The sequence below is a fragment of the Diuraphis noxia genome, unplaced genomic scaffold (genome assembly GCF_037042655.1).
Source record: "Diuraphis noxia isolate RWA-SAM2 unplaced genomic scaffold, SU_Dnox_SAM2 contig0005, whole genome shotgun sequence".
Classification (NCBI taxonomy): domain Eukaryota; kingdom Metazoa; phylum Arthropoda; class Insecta; order Hemiptera; family Aphididae; genus Diuraphis; species Diuraphis noxia.
The window spans coordinates 8,271,845-8,284,347 of NW_028301715.1; the positions used below are offsets into that span (position 1 = coordinate 8,271,845).

Sequence of the window (12,503 nt, forward strand, 5' to 3'; positions counted from 1 at the left end):
AACGACATAAACGTAGAGAACGGTATGGGCTTCCACGTTCAGAATATCCTAATATCCTTCAATGCAGAAAAGAGCACCGAATATTATTAAAAATAAACGTATAACTCATTCGCTCTACTTAACTTTGAATTAGGTTTAAGAACATTGTGATAAAAAAATTTCCAAATTATATTTAAATAAAATTACTGGATAACGGATTACAGTGTGACCATATGGGGTGTAAGAATGTAAGACGGTATAAAATATATGAATTCCATATTATACCTTTAAGTGGGTAAACGCACCAACGACATTCTTCGGAACAAGACAGATACTTTGTTGGTGATACTTATACATTTACAAGATCCCTTAACATGTCGTTCAACTGGTTCTCATAAATGGTAGGAGAGATGACACTAAACTAGTAAAATATTATCATATATAAGAATCAAACGAAATCTACACAGCAATCAGTATCAACAAGTAGCCACTATAATTATTTAAGTATCGCGTATTTTCTAATTTTTATAAGTATTGTTATTTCACACTATAATTATTTAAATTATAAATAAGTAATTGTTTGGAATAATTAGCATTATAATTATATAGTATAGAACTCATATTAATTTAGACTTAATCTTAGTATTTAATTACTTAATTACATTCGATTGGCAATTAGTATCAGAGAATTACTTATGTCATCCACATATGTAGGAACATTTGGAGTCTTAAATAATTATTTACAGTCAAATTTTTAAGCACTAGAAGTAACCTAACTTGCACTAAAAATACAAAACCTATTCACAACGATAAAATTTACCTAGAAAAAAAAACAACAAAAAAAGTACTAACTAAATCATATAAACAGTGTTCGAATCACTTTAATTCTAAAAAAATGAGTATTAGTACATCTCAACATCTTATTAGATCACTTAGTGAATGCATGAATTACATAATATATATACGTCGAAGTGACTTCGAGCATCGAACACGACCCCGTAGAGACGTCATATATCCACGAATATATTATAAACACTATATTGAAAAATACCTATTACGAGCCAAGAGATCGAATTAAAATTTAGTCACATCATAAAGCTTATAGAAACGCATCAGACACCGCACGTCATATTATAAAGTAAGAGAATAATTTTCCTAACACCTTTTAGACTTATAAATCTAAACCACTATTAAACAACCTCAGATGACACGTGCAAGACGTTTAAACACATATGCACACCCATCACAGTCAAACATACCATATTACTTAAATATAAATAATATTAATGAGCAAATTTTTACAACATCATTTAATATGTGTATAGCTTAGTAGCAGGGATCTTCGTGGAATATGTCTTTTAGGAGGCTCACATTTGGAAGGATCGACACACATACTGTGATTAACGTATTTTTCTCATATACATTCTTTAAAAATCATTCGCGAATGTCAGAACGCCTCATATGTAATTTTTAGTTCACTGCAGTATTTTTGGCAAAGAGTCTAAATATATTATAACGAAGGCACAAGCATAAAACATTAAACTGAAGTGACAAGAAAAAACGGTAATCGTTAAGAACAACAACGAATGACAAGCTTAGAGTCCTAAATTCATTTCACCAGAATTCCTCGAACGCAATTCATCGATCGGGTTTTCCAGTGTTTATCGCCGTGTGAAAATTAAAACGCACTGTGTATAGATCCCCCAAAGTCGTGATACTGAGTCCATTGATAGTAGACATATTTCCTCCCTCACCCCAAACAACCCATTCTTCAGTCATTTATCCCTCACGATACATTTGTCTCTTTATCAACCCGATAACTTATAATAATTGCAAATGTCGCGACCGGGCGATTCGCTGCTATGACTTGGGTGATTATAAATGAGGAAATATTCCCTCTGGAATTCTCTTTTGCCTTAAAAGATAAATGGCTTCGGTGTGCTGAAATGATACGACGCTGCACCAACTACCCCCGACACTACCGTTTCTTTGTGGTCCATTTTCGTTTATCATTTCTCTAGAATAGTAATGAACATTGACGGTCGACGGAAGTATAAATCTGTTGGTCAAAAGATTAAGAAAACACTATCGTTTATAATTGGACTCATTTCTTGTGCCTGCGCCTGTTGTATTGTATTGTATTGTAATCACGCGAGATAGTGGTAAATATGGCATATTACAAAATTCATCCAACCGTATAAAATGTTGCTTTTGGAAATTTTGTATTATAAACACTACGGCGAAATAAAACAAAATACCCACATAAATATAATAACCATTGATTATAATGTTAAATAATTGAAATTAAATGTTGATTAGATTTTGCTTGTCCCCACAAAAGGATATATTTTATTATGTTACACTAAATTATTTAAGAAATGTTACCCTTTTCCTAATCCGATTATTGAAAGGATATTTAACTGGAGGTCTCCTAAATGAAACAATTCATTAACAATAAATACAGAGAATAGTTTGTCCATCACTCCATATTAGACTATTACTGCGAAGTTAATTAAGATTTATTAATATGATTATGATAACATGGCATCCTGGATAGTCAATTTAGCTATATCACAATTTCACAAATACATCCAATATTTAGTGTTACAGTTTTCTGATAGTATTCACAACATTAATTAATTAATGATCATAATTCATAACATTATAATAATATATACAAAATATATGAAATAAAATCAGAATTTGATAAAATAAATATCGTCATTGGTTTAAAAAAAAATAATGATGAAATCGCATTTTTTAAGTCATATGTTATATTATATAGTATGAACGATTATTAATCATTAATATTTGTTCTTAAATCTGATTTTTTAACTACCTTAATTATAAGTAATAATAATACTACATATTACATAATATCTAAAAGTCAAGTTGGAGTTAATTAAATCAAGTTTAAAGTGAAATTTCATACTCATTTGATATAATAGTTAAACAAAATATTGGACCTATTACATAAATCGTTAATAGCAAAATTGTGAATAAATTGCTGAATTACACACCATCAAATATAAAATATAAATTAAACAATTAAATGTCATAAGAGACCGTCGACAGTTTGAATCAGTTAATACTTATTGAAATATAATTATATTTGTTCATTTATGATTGTAAAGACAAAAAGTGACTTAAATCTAAATACATTATGTTTAGAAATTATATTTTGTATTCCTTGGTCACATATAGTTTTTTTTCAAATTTTAATGAATTAATCATGTAATATATATCATATTAATTTAATAGCGTCCTTAAAATATTGATGGTTGTTAGAATTTTTTTTTTTTTAAGTGTATGCTCCGATTTACTTAAATAGTATATGTTAACAACCTACATTGAATAACAGGTACGTACCTACTATTCGCTAAACACACCAATGGACTTGCCATTTTTCATTATATAAATATGAAATGTACAATGTACTCATATTATTACTCTAATCATAAAACACAGTAATTTAAATATAAAACAAAGGTTAAGTAGTAATAAAATAATGAGCTTTTAGAATGATATTAATTATCATTAAGGGTCAATAGTATTTTTGTCATATAATTAGTCTAATTACTACGTGAATGTTTCTTGCGTAGAAACTATGAACATTTTTTGACTTAAATATATTATTTATATGGCTCAATTTATAAGACCGGTAATGAAATTGTACTAAAACTTATTAATATCAATAAGTCTAACGTACGTCTACAACGAATTACACTAACATTTATGGAAGTTAAACGACCGTTTATTTTGTCATTAAATGGTTTTTTCATTCCTATTCTATCTTAAAAATTGTCTTTTCTCCTTTTGTTATTATTATTTAATTGTATCTGTCGAGTGACATCGAGATAGAAATGGCAAATTTATCGAGAGGATAGACTCTTAATAAATTGACGTTAAATGAGCGCGATGCAGTTGGAACATTTAACTTGGAAAAAGTTTATTTTGCTTTAGCTTAATACGTTGAAACTGCAATTTTAGAATCGTTTATTAATGCATTCAACTATCCCAAATAGGTACGTAATTAATTTCACTTAAAAATAACAAAAAGAGTTCTTCAAAGCATTTCTCAATTGTTAATTGACCACATCAAACTTTTGAATTTTTAAAACAGGATTAAATTATAAATAAATTATAAGTAACCAACAACCAATACTACAAAACCGTATTTTCATGTAAAAAAATTATGGAGTTAATAGTAATACTTAGTTAATTTTTAAAAGATGGTTAATTATTGTTTTCGTTTTGTTCTTAATAATGTACCTAATCTATATTTTTATAGTATATTTTATAGTCAAATACCTATTGTATGAACATTAATTGGGTATATTAAAAATATAATTTGTACATTGTACTGATTACCAAAATATATACCAACCAAATCAGGATCATTTAAAAAAACTAGTATACTTTTCTGTACTCGTGAGTTGTAAAAAATAATAAATATTTATCTTTATAGGTATATTTTATTTATTTATACCATATACCTGAATGAAAATTTATTGCAAAAATATACTTAAAATTTGAATTTTTTTGTTTGCTTTTTTAGTACTTACTGCAATCCATTAAATAAGATCAAATTGTCTTTTTCTATATTAGTAAAAATATAAAAGTTTTTAATGCTTTTTAAAAGTTAAGTTTATTAGTCTGTCTGTTTTACTTAAAAGTGCGAAATATAATATAATGTTATAACTTTATGGAAACTGCGTAATATTCACGTACTCGATGGTTACCTAATATAACTCGTGGTCGATTAGGGGTACATAAAAAGTCGAATACCAAACAGTAGTTTCAATAAACCAAGGTAATATATTATTTGATTATACTTTACTATTTTCCTGTGCGAACTTTTCTGCCAACTTATAAGTTTCTTGTAGATACCATGCTTTACAGTAGTCACCAACACCTGCCAAACATCTTGCAGCTACTGGCAAGTTCATAAGCTGTAGGCCAATATCTGACAAATTTTGCCACATTCCATCAACCTCATATTGATGATCATCACTATCCTCCAAACTTTCCAGGTACAATATAGCCCGACCAAAATCGCTGTCGTGTACAGCTGTGCCAAATTCTACAAGACGTTCATCCAAGTCATATGTGTGATGTCGTTCGCCTTCTTGGCAACGGATCTGCGTACAAATATTAAATAAAACAGAGTAGAGAAAACTGTTGAACTTATTTTTATTCTATAATAAACATGGTTTTCGCAGAATTAAAAAAAAAATAATAAGAATAGAAAATTAATATTAATTTAAAAGCGTATACTTACACTGTTGGTTCGTAAATAAAAGTAGAAAACTTTTTTTTTATTCTTATAAACAAAATATATAATGATATTTTGGACTTATTAAGATAATTCATAGATAAAAGTATACAGATAACGATTAAAACAACTTGTTTACAACGTGTAGTACTATTTTTGTGCATAATTATGTTTTAATGAGCATAATAAAAATAAAATATGTAAATTAGCTACCAAATCGTCTTGAATTATTATTTGTTACATTGTTTTTATCTTTAAACGTATCATTATTATTACTTTTAAATTATGATTTATCACCCTTAATAAATCTTTAAAAAAAAATTAAACGATGTAATTAACATGATAAAATTATATTTGGAGTGATTTGTGGTATAAAAATCTTTATAATTGTATATTTATTAACTTTATGTAAATAATTAAATGTAAATTTGTGATAATAATGACCGTTTGAATATTATTCATTAGATTTATGATAGTATGATATAAAAACTAAAAAAAATATTCCATTTTTAAAAACAATAGCATGTTTAAAAAGTTATATTAAAGGTAGTATTATAGATATATTTTTAAAAATATTTGATTTTTTTTAAAATAAATTTACTGGCGTAAAATTAAAGTAGATAAAAACAAAATAAACTAGTAATAATAGGTATTTATAAAAAGTTTTTAAACTCATCGACAACAATTTGATAAATAAGTAAGTATAGGTACCTAGCTACTATAGAGGTAAAATTGTTTTACTATTTACTGATTTCAACAAAACAACCCATACCAATATTTAAATTAAAATCATTTTTTTTTTTAATTCTTTGATTTAGGGATTAAAGTTTAGAAAATTCAAATTACAAGAGAATTTTGAGACTTCAAAAAAAAATATTAGAAGCTTATAAATTCTAGAACACTGAGTTGACTTTGTTTTGTGTTTCAAACAAATAAAATAGTATTTTATTAAAAAAATTACATCTAAAAACTTAGATTAAAACTTCCATAGTGCTGAAAAATATTATAATAATATATTATAGCGATGAGGTTTAAAAGTTAATGTTTCATATTATTTAAAAACACTTAATTTTTTTTTTTCTTCATTTAGACCTATTTTCATATAAATATAATGTATAGTTTAATATAGAATATGAAAATTTGTGATAAAGAATTACTATAGGGTTATTTTAACAAATGTTTAATAATTATTAGTTGAATTCAAATAAAAGCAATTATGGAGGCCATAATGAAGCTACCATCGTTCTATTTTAAATATTAATCAAAAAAAATTGAAGTAAATTTAGTTTCTAATATTTTTAAAACATTATACAATGTTTGAATGTCAACTGAATAATATAATTCTTGACTTATTACAGAATATTATATTCTTCTTATAATTGGAAATTAATAGGAATAATTTATTATATTTTTTAAGCTGGTTAAAATCTTTTAACAAATATAAAACATCACATAATTAGATAAGTAGAAATTAATCAAATTCAAAGCATTAATTTGAAATACATTTACGAATATGCATGTTATGTGTATTATTGAAACCTATTATAGTCAATACTGTAAATTACCTACATAATTAAAACTAAAAATGCCATGTTGGTTTCAATATAATATAATATGTAAGACTAGATAATAATAATTTAATTTAATTAAAACATCACAGAAGTGTAGTAATCCAATATTTAATAAATAATATAGTTCATTCAAAATAATTTTATTAAAAATATATAACTACTTTTGTAAGAGAACTGTAACCACAAATAATTGATATGAATACAGTAAATTATTTCTAAATTATATATAATGCAAAAGAAAATAAGAATAAAAAATATCACCATGGTTATTTAGCCTAAAATGGGCGATCTACATGAATACATGTTTTGTTATAATATACTGTTATGTGCTCAAAGCTACTTATCGAATTCAGAAGACACTTCTGAGCTGAACTCGGTTTACTAAAGGGTGTAACAGTGGGGTTTCGGTAATTTAACATGACGAGGTAATGGAATTTACATTACCTTCCCACTTTAAATTACTAAATTCTCATATAGGATCCTGTATTACATTCTTTATGTAATTTTTGAAACTAAAGTGATTAAAACATAATTAACAATCATGATTTGAAAAATCTACTAAAATATATAATTAGATAATATCGCGAATTTATCTTGGATTAGTGTTGTATGTTTTTAGTCAAAATTGTTGCATAATATTGAACATCATTAAAAAAAATCAATACAAAAGTTGATTAGACCATTGAATTGTACGCATATATATGGGGGGAATTAAGTTACGATACATTTTCAGTCATATTAAATGATTTTAAAACAGATAGTCTGTATCTTAAATCATCATAGATATAATTACTTGTTCACTTAACACTTTTCAGTCTATTTCGTAAAATTTTTCATCATGTTCGACCTCCGAGAGAATCGAAAATTCAGCTTTTTTTCAGCCTCACATAATATCATTATACATAAATTTCAGTTTTTCGCGTAGTTAGTAGTTAGTGGTTATTGTTATTTCTGTAATATCGACAAAAAGTATCGATTTATAGTAAGTATTGTATTTTATAAAAATATCTGTTTGAAATATGAGTTTAAGGATTATTATTTTCTATAGACTTGTATGAATGTTTTGAATGAAACTGTTTGATTTATTGTATAATTATTATTTATTATAGTACTTACGAGTTTAACCGTCGATATTATTAGTAGTTAAATAATTTTTGTGCATTGTGCATGAAAAAAAACTGCACACTTAATATAGAGAACGTTTGTGAATCAAAAGTTTTGACATTCGTTCATGTCTATAGACATTATAGCATACCCATTATCGTGTAAAAAAAATAAAATTTCGGATACTTATTGCATGATTTTTGCCATTCGATAAAATAATTTCTTTCTGAAACTCACTGAATGCTATTTTTTCTGACGTGAACGGAATCTGGATGAGAATAACAAACAATACGTCTTATATAGATAGTTTCTCTAGTATGTAATATGTATCGAGTTAGCTAAGTGCTCGGTTGTGTGTGCGTGCGTGCATGTGTTTGAGTGTGTGTATGGGTACGTCTCGCCCATGTGTACTTCCCATTAGCTGTTAAATTGTATCCTTATCATGAAATTTCTAACGGTATAATGTATAGAACACTGTTGTCGGGTAACAATAATCAATATTCTCTCTCTCGGTCGGTCTGTGCCGGTGTAACAAAATAAACTGTTAAGCGTCCTACACCGAAAGAAAAATCCATCTACTTCAGGTACTGCTGCATTTCGTGCGAATAATGACATTTTTTATGTGTCGTACCGGTACAAATTTGCGGGAATCAGACTGGGTGCCAAGTGAATAAGTAGTATTTGACCTACACTCATTTTGGCCGGACGAGGGCGATACTATGCGCGCTTCGGATTCTCTAGTTGTTAATGTCAATAACTCTTAGCCCATCGACGTTATAATAATAATAATGCCGACTTGTGTACTGTTACACGACGCAAACAGGACGTCTCGTTCACGAGCTGATTGACAGCGACCTACCTACCTAATCAAGGAGGTGAATTTTGAAAAACCAGACGCTAATTATAATACAGTAACGAGCAAATCGATAAGCTATAGTGCGAACTGAAACGCATTTAATTCGTATCTGTAAACCAAGTATTTTTTCGTTATTTCACATCGTATCTGTCTTTTTTTAGTATAATCTTCTGGGTACACGAATATTATTTGATTGTATAAAATTCATATAAATTAATATCTTTCTACTTCAAAATTAAATTTTTTATATAAACATCTTATGAATATGTTACATTCTTTTCATTGGAGGAATAGGAACATGTAAATAACTAAAAAGATGATATAATCTTCTTTATTATATTGTATGAATTATTATGAATTATGATTAATGTGTAATACAATTTGATGAGTTAAAAAAAAAAAAAACAGTTTAAATTTATTTGTTCTTAATGAATTGACAAAAACATAATTAATTGTTTTAATTTTAATCATTCAAACTTGTTCATTTATATCAATTATTTATCTGGATATCACGAATGTTTATGGCAGAAAAGTTTACACAACAAGCGCTTAAAAAACTTATTTTACAATTAAAGTCAAACATTACAGCGTAAAGAATAATATAAATTTATAATTATGAAAAATGTGTATATGTTTTAGTAATTTTATATTTATTTTATGTTAAGTTTGTAAAAAAGATCCATTCTGATCAGATTTGTATTAATAAGAACACCATGACAGTGATTTTAAAAATTCTATATTTAATTCAAATATATTTAACATAATTACTCTATACGTGATTAAATATTTTACTTTTCGATATTACAATTTATTTTTCAATCTCGAGGTTAAAAGACAGAAAAATGTTTTAATTAAATGGTTATTAGTTTATTCGATTTCAATAGTGGGAGAAATTTAATAATAGAATGTAAATAATGTAATAAAGATCAAAAAGTGAAGGAATCTTCATGATCTAAAATTAAATTTCGATTAAAATGACTCAAATTTTTTATCGAATATTATGGATAAAATAAAAGTACTTTATTATAAAATACATATTTATAATAATATTATATTGGAACGCGATACTTTGCGTATTTCGTATATTTTTATGCTATAAACTTACTAAAAAAACATTGATAATTATGTTTAATTTAAATTTAAATTGAAGTACCAAAAATATAGTTATGTCTTCGAATAACTGATGCTGGGGTTTTTCGCAAAGAATATCAATTGTCGTCAAACTCGTCCGTCGCGCGCTGTTCGCGTGTTACGGATTTGCAATGACGACAATGACGTGATAGATTATGAATATTATACGGTGCCGCAACATAAGCACCAATATAATGTGTTTTTGTGTTACAATAGGTACTTACCGTTGTCTTGCCCGAAATTCTGTCGACGGACATTATGTCGCCGGCCACCGTTAACACAGTTACCCGGTCGGGCGTGTCAATATTGTACCAAACACAAGCTCCTTGTCGCCCCTGAGCCACGACGACATCGCTGCCAATCACCCACTGTGCACCGAAAACACAAAACAATGTTTTACATAGGTTCAGCTGTGTCGACAATAATCTGATATTATTCAGTAAAATGATTGTTGTGTTCGATGCGAGTCCATTCATTATTATTATTATGACTAAAATTGTTCACTGTTTCGCGAGACCCAGAGCAATACGTGTTCAACAATGTTTAACACTAAATAAACACGCTAAAAGCCATTTAATAATATCGCGGTTCTGGTAATGTTATCATTTAGTCGAATATCGTTCACTTTACCCAGTAATTATTATTATTACATGTGTTTTGCGTTAAAATATTATCAATATCATATAATGCTGTGTCTAAAGAAGTGAACACATCGAGTTTTGATAAATAACATAATAAAATAATATGTAGACAAAAAATTATAATATACATAGTTATATATAGTATTGTAGTTATGCTACCAATAACAAATCTTCGATGATAGATTCCATAACAAGATGATTTTTACACATTCAGAAATAGTTTTTATAAATTTTAAAGAAGTTGGGATTTTAAAAAAAATAATTATAATCCCTCATCATAAAAGTGTGTTGGTATTGGAACGATATTTGGTTTATTTTGCTTTTAAATTGTATGTATAAATGTCAGCGGTGATAGGTAACTAATAAGATAAAATTAATTGAAATTATTTAATATTGTTGAATGTAACAATAAGATATATCCAGTAAATCAAGAGGTCTTTTAACAAAAACCAATTGAATTAACTAATCATATTGATTTCAAGTAAACAGTTCAAATATATATTCAATCAAAATTAATTTTATTACTACTGTTATTACAGTAATAACATTTCCGATATCATAAATGAAATTTAATGTAATTCTCATTTATAGTTTCTCCGAAGGAAAATTTTCTTTTACATAACCTGTATAGTAACGGAATTGATTCTTATTAATTCCTTAATAAATTATAACCAATTCAATTTTTTTTCAAATATTTTTTTTCTCAGTTTTAAATATTCAGTTACGAAAAGATGGTCATAATACTAGTTATAGTATATATAGTTATTATATAAGAATTTTTATTTTACAGTTATTTGAAGAAAAAATTATGGAAAACCTTTTGTTGGGTTTTTTAGGTAAGCATTTGAACTTGAAAATGTTTATGAAAAAAATTTTGATTACAATTTTTTTTTTTTACTACGATATGTACAACTTATAATAAACCTTGTATTAAATTTTAAAGATTTTTGGACAGTCAAATTTTTTTTATAGGTATTTCAAAAAAAAACTTGGAAATATCAAAAATTTCAATTGTTTATAAATAGCTTTAAAAAAGTCAAAATATTTTGAAAACGTAATCGTAATAGATAACTCTAATATAAACATATCAAAGAGGAGTTGAAATTAAAAATCAAAGCATTATTTCTACTCCAAAACGCGCGGTGATGACAGTCACACAAAAAAAAACATACATCATTGTAAAATCAATACATTCCTCACTTTGTTCAGAATCTAAAATGTTTATAATGTTTTCTTTTTAAAATGTATAAACTTAAAAGTAAATTTGTAAATATAAAATTTCTTATAAAACCATATGATTATTACGTATATTTTTCATATAAACTATATAAATTGTCATTAAATTACATTTATTTAAAAACCATTTAAAATACCTAGTCGTTATTTTAGAAACATAACTTACTTGTACAAAAGAACAACCGTTCAATAATATTTCCTTGTGACCAGTTCGTGCATCTAAAAGTGTTAGTGTTGTGCTTTTATCTCGATATAATAACTTATGACCAGTTTCATTCAACTCGAGCCAATCAATTTTTGTTGCGTGGCCAATCTGTAGATCAACAACTCCTACAACTAAATCCACTGCAAGATAAAAAACGAATAAAATATATATAAGAAGCAGAAATCTATATCAGTTAAACAAATTTATAATTGTACAATAATAATGATAAATAAAACAACATTTTGTTGAAACGTTGTTCTAAAATTGTGTCAGATTTAGATATTAAGAAATCCATACCATAACTACATAAGACAGACATAATGAAAAAAAACTTAACTATCACAACATATTGCATTATTCAGTTATAAATATAAGGATTTTTAAGTTATATTTTATGTCGTATCTTGTCAAATGAATGAAATTTATACATGAGTAAACTTATTACTTACCTATTAATTATAATTTGAATATTATATTAGTTATTTTACGACAAGTAAACAAAAAA

General features: G+C 26.5%; 1 protein-coding gene across 2 annotated transcripts in view; it reads right to left on the reverse strand.

Annotated features, from left to right (window-relative positions):
- Positions 1 to 12,503, reverse strand: part of Oseg2 (intraflagellar transport protein Oseg2) — a 105,979-nt gene that overhangs the window by 51,632 nt on the left and 41,844 nt on the right. For both annotated transcript variants that reach the window (XM_089229614.1, XM_089229615.1), the window contains exons 11-13: positions 11,960 to 12,138; positions 10,141 to 10,284; positions 4,820 to 5,120 (exon numbers count right to left, since the gene is read on the reverse strand). In XM_089229614.1, coding sequence (XP_089085740.1) covers positions 4,820 to 5,120; positions 10,141 to 10,284; positions 11,960 to 12,138 — 624 coding nt within the window. The remainder of the gene's footprint in view (positions 1 to 4,819; positions 5,121 to 10,140; positions 10,285 to 11,959; positions 12,139 to 12,503) is intronic.